The 17104-nt window shown below is 45.5% G+C and overlaps 1 protein-coding gene across 4 annotated transcripts; it reads left to right on the top strand.

Annotated features, from left to right (window-relative positions):
- The first annotated feature begins 8561 nt into the window (after window positions 1–8561).
- LOC129702598 (transcription elongation factor A N-terminal and central domain-containing protein) lies at window positions 8562–16771 on the top strand. Of its 4 annotated transcripts, none has more exons than XM_055644396.1 (3): window positions 8581–8635; window positions 10001–10045; window positions 15496–16771. In XM_055644396.1, exon 3 carries the CDS (start codon window positions 15500–15502, stop codon window positions 16577–16579), a length of 1080 nt encoding a protein of 359 aa, XP_055500371.1. In that variant the 5' UTR covers window positions 8581–8635; window positions 10001–10045; window positions 15496–15499; the 3' UTR covers window positions 16580–16771. The 4 variants fall into 4 exon arrangements, with proteins under 4 accessions (XP_055500369.1, XP_055500371.1, XP_055500368.1 ...); XM_055644397.1 differs by lacking the exon at window positions 8581–8635 and adding an exon at window positions 8710–8841; XM_055644394.1 differs by lacking the exon at window positions 10001–10045 and having other exon boundaries at window positions 8562–8635.
- Window positions 16772–17104: the final 333 nt, after the last annotated feature.

The raw sequence follows: 17104 nt of genomic DNA, 5'->3' as shown, positions 1-17104 counted from the left end.
TAGTGCAGCTGGTAGAGAGCTGCTGCCTCACTGACCCAGCAAAGTGGCTTCAGTCCTGACCTCTGATACAGTCTCTGTGGAGTTTGTAACTTCATGGGTTTCCTCCCAGTGCTCCACCTTACCCCCGTCTGGTAAAGATGTGGAGCTTGATGGGTTAGTTGGTTCTGCAGGAGGAACTGTAGATGTTGGTTTAAGCCAAAGGTAGACACAAAAAGCTGGAGTAACTCAGTGGGTCAGACAGCATCTCTGGAGAGAAGGAATAGTGACGCTTCGGGTCTGTAGAAGGGTCTCCACCTGAAAGGTCATCTATTCCTTTTCTCCAGAGACACTGGCTGACCCGATGAGTTACTCCAGTTTTTTTGTGTGTGTCTTAGGTTAGTTGGTTGATGGGTGAATGGGTGGAACTGGGGAAGTTAATAGGAATGTGGGGAGAATAAAAGATGGGGTTCGTGTGTAAATGATTGGCTGATGATCAGTGGTACTATTCCTCAGTGCCCTACTTCCTTATTGTGTGTCCCTTCAACTCTATCATTAGTTCCCATTGGGAGCAACTTTCATTGAAAAGACTGCTTTCCTTTTAGTGGTACCATGCACTCTGTAAGCCTCAGATATTTGACAACACTTGATCTTGTGATTCAACTTCAAGAATAATCCAAGGTAAATATTTCATTAAGTCGGGTGGTTCAGGTAGCACTTATCAAACTGGATCAAAAGGGGAAGTGACTACAGGAAAAATTACAAAAGATTCTCGAATTAATGAGAAGGAAAATTTGAGAAGAGATAAAAGAGTAAGGTCAGGGCTAATTATGAGCGGTGCGAGGGGGGACGTGAATACGTAACATTACGCTAGTGGGACTTATCTACAGGCCCCCAAACAGTAGCCTGGACATAGGGTGCAAGTTGAATCAGGAGATAAAATTGGCATGTAGCAAAAGTAATGCTGTGGTCGTTATGGGAGATTTCAATATGCAGGTAGACTGGGAAAATCAGGTTGGTACTGGACCCCAAGAAAGAGACTTTGGAGAGTGCTAAAGGAACTTGAGGTTAATGAGCCATTAGGAGGTAGTGCCCATAATATGGTCAGGTTTAATAGTAAGATTAAACGAGAACTTACCAGTTTGAAGTTTGATCTGTATTTTATGAGGAGTTACGATGAGGGATTACGTGAAGACCCCGTCCAGCACGCATGCGCGATATACTTCAAAGCAGCGGTGTGGAATCACAGAAAACACAATAATTGAAATAAACATAGTAAAGATAAGGAGAACTAAGATACCATTTGATCTCTATAATTGAGGGTGGGAGCGGACGGCACGTAATCCCTCATCGTAACTCCTCATAAAATACATATTAAACTTCAAACTGTTATAAATTCTCGTTTAATCTTACTATTTTACTTCGGAGTCACGTGAGTGACTACGTGAAGATTTTAAAGCTCTGTGATTTCAAACCGTGTAACAGTCCATACTTCACTCGCTGCCGAAGTCATCCAAGGGAGGAAGTATGTTATCGTAATCAAACATGAATCTGTTTGTAAAACAACAATGGTATTACTTGAAAATAATAACAAAGAAATTAATGCTCCCCCGGGCTAAATTGTATATTTTTTTGCAGCATCTAAAATTCTCTGTGCAAGTGAAACAGGTTTTATAATGGCTAGTTGTAGAATGTTTGAGAGTTCTTCCCATGGACCACCCCGCTGTTAGCAGGTTGGGTCCAGTGGCACATCCATACTGTTAGCCGCCGACGTGGATGCTGCTCTGGTGGAGTGAGATGTGTAAATATCGGTATCCACTCCAGCAGCTCCCAATACCTGTTGGAGCCATCCCAACTCGCAGCTCCCAACACCTGTTTGAGCCATCTGGAGATGGTTTGACTCGGTACCCTGACCCAGTGGCTTTTTTGTGGCTGACCCATTTTTGTCTCCCTCTGGAAATTTAGGTTGTGTTGCTATATTGTAGAAGGTGAGTCATGACACATAATGGTGGTCAGGTGGGTACGCCCGGAATTCCATAATGAGTCCTGAAGTTCCTGGTCTACTCTGTTTTACCAGCTCCTGAATGGTGAATGTTATTTGGTCTGATGTTACGACCATATTGTCCAGTCTGAGTAGGTAAAAGGACTGGACCCTTATGCTGAGACTAAGCCATCAGCATGGCCACATACAGGGTAGCTGTTTTCTGGCTGGTGACCATCCCTTAGGTATGTCAGGACAACGCTGACATCCCAGATCTTGGTATATCTAGGTCTAGGGGTTTTGAATAGAAGGTCCCTCTCATTAATTTGGCCACCAGTGGACGAGACCTATGGCCTGTTTCCCTTGGTGCCTGTCTTAGATAGGCTGACAGTGCACTTCTAGCACATTTGATAGTGCTATAGTTCAGACCTTCATCATGGTGAAGGCTGGCCAGGAACTCCGGTACATAGGTATGGTGGTTGATTAGTAGGTTGGCTCTGTTCACGAGCAGTACGTTTCCAATTTTCTTATACTGGAGAAATATTGTTTCTTGGTGGAAGTCGGTGAGATGCTGTCATCGTGTCCATGGTCCTGTTTGACAATCCCAGGTCCATCAAAAGGTCTTTTTTTGGAATCTGCGACCCAGTAGGCTTATTCTGTCATGGCATGGGTGACTTTCGCCTGATACAGGGTGGATCAGTAGATCTGGTCCGTGGGGAATGGTCATGGGTTTCAATGACCCTGTTAAGTAGTCAAGGTAGGCCAGTCGGGTACTACCAAAAAGTCCGAAGCAAAGTTCATCTGTATTTTGCATAGTACCTGACTGATGAGGCAGAAAGGGGGGGAAAACAACATAGAGATTAGACCCCCCCCCCCAGTTCAGCGAGAATGTATCCATCGCCGCTGCCTCAAGGTCTGGTTCCCAAGCGACATACATCGGTACGTGGTGATTCAGTCGGGATGCAAAGAAATCGATATCTGGTGTTCCATATTGCTTTGTAATTTTAGCAAATACTTTGAGGTTTAACATGTCTGCCACAGAATTTAGCTTCCCTGGTAGGTACGTTGCTGATAGCCAAATATGTTTGACAACACACCATTACCAGATTGTGTTGATCAAATTGTCACATGATATCGATTTTATTCCGCCCATGTGGTTAGTATAGGCCACCACTGTGATATTGTCAAATTGTAATCGAACATGCAAAATGGTGCACTTTTGAACAATATGCTTTTAACCCATAGAACACACCCAACATTTCCAACTAGGTTTTATGTCGTGTCTGTAGTGGTGATGACTCTAGATTAGTCCATCTAACACCTGTTCTGGATATGGGTTATTTGTTTAAAACGCTAGCACCTTTGCTCTAATGCTCTCCGATGATCTTATGAATGGGTACTGAATAGTATGCATCTTTTAAGTCAATGCCTACCATGAAGTATCCTTAGGAAATCCATTGTTTGGCAGTTACAAATGTTTTCCATTAAAGTGTGTATACCTGACGAAAGTATTCAATGTGGTTAAGTCAATGATGGTGCGACATTCACCATCTTTTTTGTTTTTTTAGTAAATTCAATACGAATTCCAAAGGTTCATATTTAGACTTCTTTATGACCCCTTTGTATGTCTTTTCCAGTTCAGCTTGTCCCTCAGGTTTTCTTTTTAGTGAGAGGGTAAAACCCCTTTGGGGTGCATGCTGAACTGGTGGCAAGTTCTTCTTAAATTCAATTTTTATCCTTGAATACATTTTGGTATATAACTACCAAGTGTGATAGTTCTTCATGCTTCCAAAACCAGATGTAGTCCCCCCCCCCCGTTAGCACAATCCCCTCACCTTTTATGTGATGGTAGGAACCAGACCCACCTACCTCCACTGTTGTTTGGTGGTGTGTTCATTTCTTCGGTTTCAGGTTCCTTGTCTGTCAGGGTGGTGTTGTTGGGGGATGGCACGTTTTCCATGGGGCCCCCTCTGGGCCCTGTCCCGAAAGACTTGCGGGGACGGTATGCGGGCCCCGAGCTTTCACCAATACCATGAAGTACACGCCTACTGGTGGATGCGTAGAGGTACTGCCGTCTGGGTTTTTGTGTGGTTTGCTCATTCCAGGTCCTGCCCTCATGAGGCCAAATGCCTTGGATTCTTCGTCCAGATTTTAGGTTTGATTTGGTAATTCTTTGCCAAATAGCAGGATCTGTGGTTCTGAGGTCGGAGTTCTACACAGTTCTGCGAATTTTTGAGGTTGAGGGCAGGTCTTATGACCTCCTTCCGGAGGTTGCCAATCACATACTGTGTTGCACAGTAGAGCCAGGATGTTTTGGCATGTCAACCCTGCCATGGAATGAGCATGTGAAGTGATAGCCGACGTCAGGGGTATCTACATTTTTTGGGTTTAAATACCCTGCTCAATGTACTGGCAGGCAGATTGAGCAAATGCAATTTTGGGGAGGCGTGATAAAATCCAACGCCTCAATGACTACCTGTCTTGGAGAGGTTTAAAGGACAGGTAGTAAGCTGGCCGCCAGTTTAGGCTATAACGGCCGTCCCGCTCGTGGTGTTGCCATGTAGCGGTTCACCACACCCAGCAGCTCTTCCTGGTCCTGTACCTCAATCATACTCCCGATTTTCTTCAGCCAGTTGACCCCTCTTCTTGACCAGCCCAGCCCTGGTCGCCAACGCTCCCCTCTGTTGAGGGAGATGCGATGGCCAGTGCTGTTAGTGCACTGGAGCGGGAGTGTTTGTGCTCCCTTGGTGAGCTTGCCCCATCTCCCAGAGCAAGTCTCGCTGGAGGTTTTGCTCCATGAACCTTTCCATAAGGCTTGAAACGGTCACCTTTAACCGCTCTCGGGCGGTGAGTCTACTGTGCCGGGCTCGTCTGAGTGAACCGGCCGGTCCACAACGGATTGTGCCTTACATCCAGCCCGCTGCGGTCGGTCGCCAACGTTCCCTTGAGCTGTGCTAGCGGCGCTGGGCTCGGCTCGGAATGCTGTCGGTGACTGTGGAACGCAGCGTTGTGCGGTCCAGGTGCCACCGGTCACCCCCCACTGCTGGAACCCTCCTGGTCCATAGCAGCCCGACGGGAACGACCTTCCTTGGTGTTTGCCCTGTTCTATTCCCATTTAAAAATAAAACAGAACAGGGTTTCGAAAACATCATGTCCTCAGAGTAAGATTTGCTTACCTGAAGGTCCGTTTTCAAATTGTTGCGGGAGAGCTCGTACTCCCGTCCATCGCTGTGCACTGCGTGAGACGCTATGTCGCGCATGCGTGCTGGACGGGGTCTTCACGTAGTCACTCACGTGACTTCCGAAGTAAGGTGCACAACCTTTTATCCGAAAGCCTTGGGACCAGACACTTGTCGGATTTCGGACATTTTCGGATTTCAGAATGGAAGATTTTTAGCGTAGATTAGGTAGGTAGCGCGGGCGGCTTGAAAAGTCTGGAGCAGCTGCCTCCTCCCCGGAGACCGGGAGAATCATTGCATAAATGTTAGTCAGTTAGTTTGGAGGGATTTTATGTGGTGGTGGTGGTGTAGAGGTGAAGGGGGAAACTTTAATTCTTAGTCCCCTACCTACCTGGTCGGCGACTCCCAACCTCGCGGAGCTGGGGGCTCCGTCCGGCCGCGGGCGGCGCCGGTTGTAGCTCCGACCCCGGCAACTCTACCCCTGGCTGCGAGGCGCTCCAAATCCAGCGCGGTCCGCGGCCCGCGGCCGGACGCCCCAGTCAGATTTAATAATTAATGGATCCGCGAATGTCGGGAGTCGGCGGCGTCGCTGGCAGGTAAGTGCTGATAGTCAAATAGCGCTGGATAGCTCCGGAGCAAGCTCCAGTGGGGAGCGCTGTCATGGCCGCCTTCTTCCAACAGTTCGCGGAGCGTCGCTGGATTTGGAGCCGCGTCCCATATTCTAGACGACTGACTGGGGCTCCGCTCCTTGGGTATCCGTCGTGGTTTGGCGGGGCCTGCGCCGGTTGGAGCTCCGATCTCCTTCCGGCAAATACTCTACCCCTGGCTGCGCGGCTCCAAATCCAGCGACGCTCCGCGATGTTGTGTGTCGGCGGCCACAGCGCTCCGGAGCTTGCCGCATGGCGACCCGGTAAGGCATTGCCCGCTCCCCGCTCCCCGCTGGTATCCCAGCGCTGCGACGCAAACGACTCCCGACATTCGCGGAGCTGGGGCATCCGGCCGCGGGCCGCGCTGGATTTGGAGCGCCTCGCAGCCAGGGGTAGAGTTGCCGGGGTCAGAGCTACAACCGGCGTCGCCCGCAGCCCCACCGGCCACAGCGCTGCGGAGCTTACTGCACAGCGACCCGGTAAGGCATTGACCGCTCCCCGCCTCTCCGACCAGGTAGGGGACTAAGAATTAAAGTTTACCCCTTCACCCCCCTTCACATAAAAGCCCTCCGAACTAACTGACTAACATTTAAGCAATGATTTACAGATGTTTAAGCGTCTCCCGTTCTCCAGGGAGGAGGCAGCCGCTACAGTAGTACAGACCTGGGTTGACCGTGGGTCGTTTTGGGTCAGGTTTGGCGCCAAACGCGAGCTTTGGTGCGCAGACGACATCTGGAAAAAATGGCCGGTTTTCGGAGCTTTTCGGTTTCTGGAACACCGGATAAAAGGTTGTGCACCTGTATCTACAATTGGAGAGGGAGAAGGGTAGATCGGAGGTGTCAGTTACAGTTGAATAAAGGGAACTATGGGGCCATGAGGGAGGAGCTGGCCAAAGTTGACTGGAAAGATATCCTAGCAGAGATGACAGTGGAACAACAATGGCAGGTATTTCTAGGAATAATACAAAAGGTGCAGGATCAGTTCATTCCTAGGAGAAAGAAAGATTCCAAGGGGAGTAAGGGGTGACCATGGCAGACAAGGGGCGTCAGGGCCAGTATAAAAATAAAAAGTACCGTGCAGCAAAGATGAGCGGGAAGCAAGAGGATTGGGTAATGTTTAAAGAGCAACAGAAGATAACTAAAAAGGCAATACGGGGAGAAAAGATGAGGTACAAAGGTAAGCTAGCCAAGAATATAAAGGAGGATAGTAAAAGCTTCTTTAGGTATGTGAAGAGGAAAAAATTAGTTAAGTATGTAAGTAAATTTTATCTATATGGCACATTTAAATTAACTTGTGTTGAAACCAAAGTGCTTTACAGAGAAGAAATTAGGTTTCCATACATCTGTATAAAATAAAAAAGAGAAAAGACACAACACACTATAGAATTTAACTTGAACGTCCCCCCACAGCAGAATCAGCATTTTCCACTGTGAGGGAAGACACTGATACACCATCTACACTAGTCCCATCTGCCCTTGTTTGGCCCATATCCCTCTAATCCTTTCCTATTCATGTACCTGTCCAAATGCCTTTTAAATGCTGTTGTATGACCTGTCTCAACTACCTCATAGGCATCTCATTCAATACACTCACCACGCTCTGTATAAAAATGTTGTCTCTCAGCTTCCTATTAAATCCTTTCCCCATCTTAAACCTATGTCCATTGGTTCTTGATTTCCCTATTCTGGATTTTAAAAACTGCGCATTTACCGTATATATTCCACTCATGATTTAATACACCTCTATACGTTCACCCCTCATCCTCCTGCGCTCCAAGGAATAAAGTCCCAACCGCATCCTCTCCCTATAGCTCTAGTGTCTTTGCCCTTGGTCTTTGGTTTGCATTGTCTCTTGTTCACAACCCCTGGATGCTGTGTCTCATTTGCACAGGAACTACTTTGCAATTCATTTGTGCAAGGCACATGTTTTACTGCCTCTAGTTTATATCCCCTGGGTGCGGGGTCCAGTTTTCACTGTTTCTAGCTTATACTTCCTTGATGCAGGATTTAGTTTGCACTGACGCAAGCTTACACTTCCTATGTGCAGGATTTACTTTTCAATGACTCGTTTGCACTCCCAGGGTGGATCGATTTTGCATTGATTCTGCTTTGCAATCCTCGAGTGCAGGGTCTCACAGAATCGAGTTTGCATTGACTCCCACGTGTACTCCTTAGATGAAGACTCTAGTTTGCACCGACCCCAGTTTGCACTCATTGGGTGCAGGGTCGTAGTATTTCCTGACTCCAGTTTGTACTCCTTAGCTGCAAGACCTAGGTTATAGTTTCCAGCTTAAACCGACTGACTGGGTGCGGGGTCCAGTTTGCACAGCCCCCAGCTTGCAGTACCTGGGTGCGGGGTAGAGTTTGCACAGTCCCCAGCTTGCAGTACCTGGGTGCGGGGTAGAGTTTGCACAGTCCCCAGCTTGCAGTACCTGGGTGCGGGGTCCAGTTTGCACAGCCCCCAGCTTGCAGTACCTGGGTGCGGGGTCCAGTTTGTACAGTCCCCAGCTTGCAGTACCTGGGTGCGGGATACAGTTTGCACAGTCCCCAGCTTGCAGTACCTGGGTGCGGGGTCCAGTTTGCACAGCCCCCAGCTTGCAGTACCTGGGTGCAAGGTCCAGTTTGCACAGCCCCCAGCTTGCAGTACCTGGGTGCAAGGTCCAGTTTGCACAGCCCCCAGCTTGCAGTACCTGGGTGCAGGGTGGATGCTGTAACCCAAAGATCCTATAGCGTATCTTTGCTGTAACCTGAGCAGCTGAAGGCTGTGCTCTCTACCGCCCTCTGCTGCGGGGAGGTTGCAGTGGCGGTGATGGCGCTGTACACGGACGCTCGCCTGTCGCCGTGAACCAGACGGTGAATCTCAGCTGTTCCCACCGTGTTATTGGGGGCGGCAGATGCGGGTGGGTGGGGGGCGGGGTAATCCTCCTTCAGACTGAGAGTCAGGGGAGAGGGAGACACAGAAGCCGATGTTCTAAACTGCCCAAGTGAAATATGAGGTGCTGTTCCTCCGATTTGTGTTAGGCCTCACTCTGACAGTGGAGGAGGCCCAGGACAGCAAGGTCAGTGTGGGGAGGGGAGGGGAGGGGGAGGGGGGCGACCAGGAGATCAGGTGGGTTCAGGCAGACTGATGGAGGTGTTGACCTTGTGAGCGGTTTATTGGTGTGTCACCGGCATGTGAGTCACAGCAGAACCGGTTGCCTTCAGTGTGTAGGAAAGGACTGCAGATGCTGGTTTAAATCGAAGGTGCACACTAAATGCTGGAGTAACCAGTCTGAAGAAAGATCTCGACCCGAAACATCACCTTCCTTCTCTCCAGAGATGCTGCCTGACCCGTTGAGTTACTTTTGTGTCTACCTTTGATTGGCTTCAGTGTTCATGTTAATCCATGGGCTGTGTGTGTACAGCTCAACTCTCCGTGGCAAAACACAGTGTCTAGCCCGCAACTAACAATGGCCTAGTTCCTTTATCATCATTACTTTTTTTGCATATCTTTCATTCAATTGTTCTATATCTAATTCACCATCTATATCTCTCATTTCCCTTTCCCCTGACTCTCAGTCTGAAGAAGTGTCTTGACCCAAACATCACCTATTCCTTTTCTCAGGAGATGCTGTCTGACCCGCTGAGTTACTCCAGCTTTTTGTGTCTATATTCTAATTTTTTCTGGACATTGATTTTACCCTCTCAAAATTGACAATTGCCGGTAAATTGATATTATTAATGGACTTACATTTCTTGTACTTGGTAGTAAATCTGGATACATTTCCAGATGTTTTGTAGTCTCTGTCATTATTGCTTCAAGGTGAGTGTAAGTACCTAATAACAGGGAACTCCAGCTTTTTGTGTTTATCTTCGAGAAACTACGCCGGGTCAGGCGGCATCTGTGGAGGGAATTGACAGACAACTTTTCGGATCAGGACCCTTGTTGAGACATATTGTAGTAGGACGGAGAAAGGTGGGGATGGAGCAAAACCTGGCAAATGATAGTGTAGGAAGGAACTGCAGATGCTGGTTTAAACTGAAGATAGACACAAAATGTTGGAGGAACTCAGTGGGACAGGCAGCATCTCTGGAGAGAAAGAATGGGTGATGTTTCGGATCGAGACCCTTCTTCAGACTGCAGATGCTGATTTAAACCCCAAAGATAGACACAACAAGCTGGAGTAACTCAGCGGGATCAAAGGTGGGAACCTAATCTTGTTCTTTATTCCCTGCAAGGGAATGGAAGTGAGAGCAGAGCTGCACAACACAGAGAAGACACAGGTGAGGGATCTATATACAATAGCAGTGGAGAAACCAAGTTTGTTTGGTTTAAAGGTGCAGAATGGAAGCAGGCCCTTTGACCCACCTAGTCCGCGCCGACCTACAATCCCCACAAACTATCATTCTCCTACACACACTAGGGACGATTTACATTTATACCAAGCTAATTACCCCACAAACCTGTACGTCTTTGGAACATGGGAGAAAACCGGAGATCCCGGAGAAAAACCATGCAGGTCAGGGGGAGAACGTACAAACTCCATACAGACAGCACCCTTAGTCAGGATCGAACCTGGGTCTCTGGCGCTGTGAGGCAGCAACTGTACTGCTGTGCCACCATGCCACCCTATGTGTTGGATGTGGCTATTTGTATTAGAATCAGTGGAGTTTTATGTTGACTCTGAGAGGAATCTGCATACTAAATGGTAATTCACTTTTATTGCTTTCACACCCGGAAAGTGGATTAAAGGTGTTGGTTGGAAGCATCACATGATTAATTCCATCTTATTTGGTGTTATGATCCTGATAGTTCAGAAGGTGGCAGCCAGCAGCCACAAGGCAATACAAAAAAGCATTGTTCAGAAGATCAGCTAATTTGGTTGCCTTCTGGGGCATTGCAACCATGGTAACATGTCTTCAAATAGACTTGTCCTTGTGTGTGCAGTCACACAAGATAGCGGGAGTTCATCTGCACAATGCTGCTTTGTTTCACCCATCACCCTGGATCTGTGAACGATTAATGTTAGTTATAGTTTGATTAAAGGAACATAAAGCTCTGAACACACATGGTAAACATTTCAAATGCAGTATTTCCCATAGGTCCAGGCTGCGCTTATTTCACTTCCTTTGCTTTCTGCAGTCCTTTTCTGTCAGATTTCGTTCTAATTGAGGGGTAGTTCTAGGCAGTCCCACTCTTCATCTCATCTGGTCAGCCATTAGGCTATTAAACACTACAAGCTCAAAATAAGCTCTGAACTACATAGACTATTATTTGTGTTATTATACTTTCAGCAACGTTGTCTTCTGAATGAGGAGCTCAAACAATACCTTGAACTCCAGTGGACATAAAAGGTCCTCTGGCATTATGTTGAAGAAAAGGAAGTTAGTCATAATTCGCCACACACAAACATCGTAAAATCGCTTTCGCCAGGGCAGCTTACAACCCAGCGGTATAAATATTGATTTCTCTAACTTCAAGGAACTCTTGCATCCCCTCTCTCTCCCACCCAAGTTGTTATACTAGTTTCAAAGTCATCTTGTTCAATCTCATTGCCTGTAACTCGTTTTCACCTAGCCCACAGCTAGCCCCAACAGCCTGTTTCCTTTATCGTCGTTCCTTTTTTACATATCTTTCGTTCATATCTCTATATCACCGTCTATGTCTCTTTCCCCGGACTCTCAATCCGAAGAAGGGTCTGACCCAAAACATCACATATTCCTTTTCTCCGGAGATGCTGTCTGAACCGCTGAGTCACTACAGCGTTTTTGGTATCTTCGCAAAATTGGATATAGCTCACAGTTACTTTGCTATTTATGGGAGTTTGCAGTGCTGTGTTTTTCCAAGATTTTATAAAAGTGTGCAGACATCAAAATATTTTAATTAGTTGTAAATCAAGGTCGTGAGAAAGAACTATAAATGCATATGTCGGGTTTTTTTTTCACCCATTCCGGAGCATTTAATTTGATGTGCCATATTCTTTATAATCTAGGCCATTGGAGGGAGCTCCAACATGCCTGATGTAAATAAGATTTGTAAAACTTACTGTGGAAGTGAAGCAGTCCCCAGACTCTCAAATATGTTATTTACAACCTTTACATAAACATTTTTTAGAATTATAGTAAACAAGAGAAGGAGGAGTGAGAAGTGGTGGAGAAATGATTCTGACTGTTGGCAGCCTGAATGTAAATGTTGACTCCTTCATTACCCATGATAAGGTCATAAGTAATAGAAGCAGAATTAGGCCATTCGGCCCCTCTAGTCTACTCCGCCATTCAATCATGGCTGATCTATCTCTCCCTCCTAACCCCATTCTCTTGCCTTCTCCCCAGAACCCCTGACACCCGCACTGATCAAGAATCTATCTACCTCTGCCTTAAAGGTATCCATTGACGGCCTCCACAGCCTTCTGTGGAAAATAATTCAACAGATTCACCACCCTCTGACTAAAGAAATTCTTTTGCATCTCCCTCCTAAACAACATCCTTTAAATCTGAGACTATGACCTCTAGTCCTAGACTCTCCCACCAGTGGAAACACATCCACTCTGTCCAAGCCTTTTCGTGATATTCTCATGAGGTTGTACTAGATGTGAAAAAAGGGGAGACCAATTATAGATGCTGGAGAAACCGGAGAAAACATTATAAAATATTATAAAGCATCCATTGATTTTTAATCTTTCATTTCCCCCCATGTATAGAATCGCTGCCAGGTTTACAATGATAATTGAGAACTGTCATAAGTTCTTGTATTCGATGAGGTTTCCCTTCATTAATAATGCATTCGACTAAAATCTCCAAGTATGATTTTTTGCACTACCGAACAAGATAAACATTGTTTCAGCTTTCTGTCATATCTGTTTTTTGGTTCGTTTTTTATTATCGAATAACAGTTCCACATGCTCGAGAGCCTCTTTAATTTTTTATCTCTTAATATGTATTGACATTTATTCTCCACGTGATAGTACTTCCTAATGACCCAGGTAACAGCAAACACTTGGCAGCTACTTTAAATGACTTACTATGAGGAAACTACTTATCATATTAATATCAGTCAATAAAAGCTGTAAAGCCTTATTTTATCATAGACACAAACAGCTGGAGTAGCTCAGCAGGTCAGACACCATCTCTGGAGAAAAGGAATAGGTGATGTTTTGGGTTGAGACCCATCTTCAGACTGAGAGTCGGGGGAAAGGGAAATGAGAGAATGAGATGGTGATCTAGAGATAGAACAAATGAATTAAAGATATGCAGAAGATATTCAGTCTGAAGAAGGGTTTCGGCCTGAAACGTTGCTTGTTTCCTTCGCTCCATAGATGCTGCTGCACCCGCTGAGTTTCTCCAGCACTTTTGTCTACCAATGAAAGATATGCAAAACAGTAATCATGATAAAGGAGACAGGCCATTGTTAGTTGTGGTCTAGGTGAAAATCAATTACAGATAATGATTCTCAACAAGATGACTTTAAACCAAACTAATAATGATAATAATAATAATGTTTTGTTTATAGGGACAATGCATTTTAATTAACATTTTGTATGTAAATATGCGAGATTGTAGCTAATCAGCAGCTAATTTCCGTCTCTAGTCCCAGGCAAAGGTAGGTGAAGTGTCTTGCCCAAGGACACAACGACAGTACACACTCCAAGCAGGATTCGAACCGACCACCTTCAGGTTGCCAGCCAAACACTTAGCCCATTGCGCCATCTGTCGCCCTTCATATTGTGTTAATAGGAATTAATTCAGCACTTCAGGAATCACTTGGTCATCTTTGACCAGTATTTGTATATTCACAAAGCTCTCAGGGAACCCTTCTTTGATTTTGATCATTCATGCTCCTTTCATTTCACTTTTTTGAGTTGCTGTCTTGATTTTTCTCCAATCCCTCTTAATGTTGTCCGATAAATGCTGTAACAGTGAGCTCACATCGCATGCTGTTATTGATGTAAGAAAAACAGTAATGCACTGAGTGGCAAGTTGCCACAAACTGTTCGATGATTTTCTCCACTCTTAGCTTTCATAAACAGGAGCTTGCCAGCTACCTCCTCTTGAGACTGAAGAAGGGTCTCGACCTGAAACGTCGCCTATTCCTTCTCTCCGCAGATGTTGCCACACCCGCTGAGTTTCTCCAGCATTTTTGTCTACCTTCCATTTTTCCAGCATCTGCAGTTCTTTCTTAAACAGTGAAAACTGTAGTGTTCCTCTGCCAGTAAAATTGTAAGCTTTTCTTATGTTTTGCTTCCCATCTATGGCCTCCATCTCTTCATCTAATCTTTCCTTCCATCTTTCTTTATCTTTTGTGCAAAATCACTTTATTTCCTTTATCATCATTCACTCTTTATCTTTAAGGCAATACACTTGTTCTATCATTGATTTTGCTCCTGTTTACTCTGTGGATCTTAATGTGCATAATCAATTTCCATTTTCAGCAATCTGCAAAATAGACAATAGGTGCAGGAGTAGGCCATTCGGCCCTTGGAGCCAGGATTCAATGTAATCATAGCTGATCATCGCCAATCAGTACCCCGTTCCTGCCTTCTCCCCATATCCCATTACTCCGCTATCTTTAAGAGGCCTATCTAGCTCTCTCTTGAAAGTATCCAGAGAACCGGCCTCCACTACCCTCTGAGGCATAGAATTCCACAGACTCACAACTCTGTGTGTGAAAAAGTTTCCTCATCACCGTTCTAAATGGCTTACCCGTTATTCTTAAACTGTGGCCCTGGTTCGGGACTCCCTCAACATCAGGAACATGTTTCCTGCCTCTAGGTGTCTTATATGTTTCAATAAGATACCCTCTCATCCTTCTAAACTCCAGAGTATACAAGCCAAGCCGCTCCATTCTTTCAGCATTTGACAGTCCCGCCATCCCGGGAATTAACCTTGTAAACCGACGTTGAACTCCCTCAATACCAAGAATGTCCTTCCTCAAATTAGGGGACCAAAACTGCACACAATACTCCAGGTGTGGTCTCACTCAGGCCCTGTACAACTGCAGAAGGACCTCTTTGCTCCGATACTCAACTCCTCTTGTTATGAAGGCCAACATGCCATTCCCTTTCTTCACTGCCTGCTGAACCTGCATGCTTACTTTCATTGTGTTTAAGAAGGACCTGCAGATGCTGGAAAATCGAAGGTACACAAAAATGCTGGAGAAACTCAGAGGGTGCAGCAGCATCTATGGAGCGAAGGAAATAGGGAACGTTTCGGGCCGAAACGTTGCCTATTTCCTTCGCTCCATAGATGCTGCTGTACCCGCTGAGTTTCTCCAGCATTTCTGCTTACTTTCATTGACTGATGAACGAGGGCACCCAGATCCCGTTGTACTTCCCCTTTGTCCAACTTGACACCATTTAGATAGTAATTATCGAATAATAGATAATTAGATAATATTATAAAATATAAATGAGGGTGAGGAAGAGATTCAAACCTGTGCCATATTAAGTTCCAGTCATTTTTTTAAGTTCCCTTTAGTCTTTTCATGTTGGCAGTATGTCTTACATATGGGGAAGAAGGAGGAGAGCCCGAAGGAGGGACAATGCCGTGTTTTTTAGTTTGTGCGTTCACATCATAAGTATTCAAACCCTATATTGCTTATTATATGCAATAACTGTACAAGTGATACAAGCAGGAGCAGTCCGTACAATCCCTCACGCTTGTTTCACCATTCAGTAAGATCATGACCTCCACTCCTAAGTATAAATAATAATGTGTACGTATTTGATATTTGACAGTGCAATGAATAGCCTGAAGGAGATGACCCACCGTGCGCACCAGATTGAGAAACTTATTTCAGGAAACAACATCCAGGACATAAAGTGCCTCCTGGGTGACATCGAGAACATTCAAGTCACCCCTGAAGTTCTCCAGGAGACGGACTTGGTTAAAGCGGTATACAGAGTCCTAAAGACTTGCCCAGATGCTAGTATCAGGGGTAAGGCACGGAGACTATTGTCTGCATGGAAAAAGTTGTACAAGAGATCGAATTTCCAGGGAAAATGTCCGGAAGACAAAGCATGTGATGGTACGGAAAAGACGGAGCTGTCAAATGAAATGGGTCAAGGGAAAGTGAAATTTGAACATGAGACTGATTCGACCTGTCGAAATCCCACACAACAAACCGAAGATACTCAAATTACAACAGCAACTGACGTTATCCACAATCTCCTCACAAATGAAAAAGCTCATGACATGAAGGATCCTGTAACAGAAGGTTTTGTAGGAAGTGACCAGGATTCAGCGCCTAAACAGCTGTGTACATTAGGTATTGATGCAGTGCGGATTAAGTGTGTGGAACTACTCTTCCAAGCTTTAATTGGCTCAGAGACAGTTGACGGGACGCTGGTTGGAATATGGCAGGGAATTGCCAAAGAAATTGAACAATCCATATATGCAATTCACTTGAAAAATACCAAAAAATACAAAGCTTGCATTCGGAGCAGGATTTCAAATTTAAAGGACCCTAAAAATCCCCATTTAAGACAGAGAATACAGTTAGGAGAAATAACTCCACAGATGTTTGCTGCAATGTCGGTGATGGACATGGCAAGTGAGGAGTTGAAGCATCTGAGAGCGTTCTACACCACATCTGGGCTTCAGAATCATCAGCTGCCTCAATGTTCAGAAGGAATCAAGACAAGCAAAATCAGATGCAGACGGTGCGAAAAATTTAACTGTACGGTGACAGCAATTGCCAGAGGAACTCTGTTTATTCCAGCTTGGGTGCGAAGCGGACACCCAGACGAACAGATGATGACTTTTATCATTTGCAATGAATGTGGAGAACAATGGTATAACAGTGGCTGGATTTCAGTTTAGACTTGCTAAAGGATCACAAAGGAAATTTGTCCAGAAGAAAACATAGCAAATATGTACAGGAGTAGGCCGTTCGGCCCTTCGAGCCATTCAATATGATCACGGCTGATCAACCAAAATCAGTACCCCGTTCCTGCTTTCTCCCCATATCCATTAATTCCGTTAGCCCGAAGAGCTATATCTAATTCTCAAGAAGGGTCTCTTTCTCTCTCTCGAGAAGGGTCATGACCCAAAACGGCACCCTTTCCTTCCCTCCAGAGATGCTGCCTGTCCCGCCGAGTTACTACAGCATTTTGTGTCCACCTTCGGTGTAAACTAGCGTCTGCAATCCCTTCCAACTCAAAGGAAATTGTTTAATTTATTATTTCCTGCCCCACAAATAGTGGCAAGCGTATATTTGCCTTCACTTGGTATTGAATCAGGAAATAGAATATTAACATAAAACTAACAAATAAAATCCTGATCTGAGAATATACTTGGAGGTGATGTGTGTGTTGTTCTTTAGCATCATTTTGGTACCTTACCAAC

This window comes from Leucoraja erinacea, chromosome 13 (assembly GCF_028641065.1).
Source record: "Leucoraja erinacea ecotype New England chromosome 13, Leri_hhj_1, whole genome shotgun sequence".
Taxonomy (NCBI): Eukaryota; Metazoa; Chordata; class Chondrichthyes; order Rajiformes; family Rajidae; genus Leucoraja; species Leucoraja erinaceus.
The sequence above is the reverse complement of the archived record's forward strand: the minus strand, read 5'-3'. Positions and strand labels throughout refer to the sequence as shown.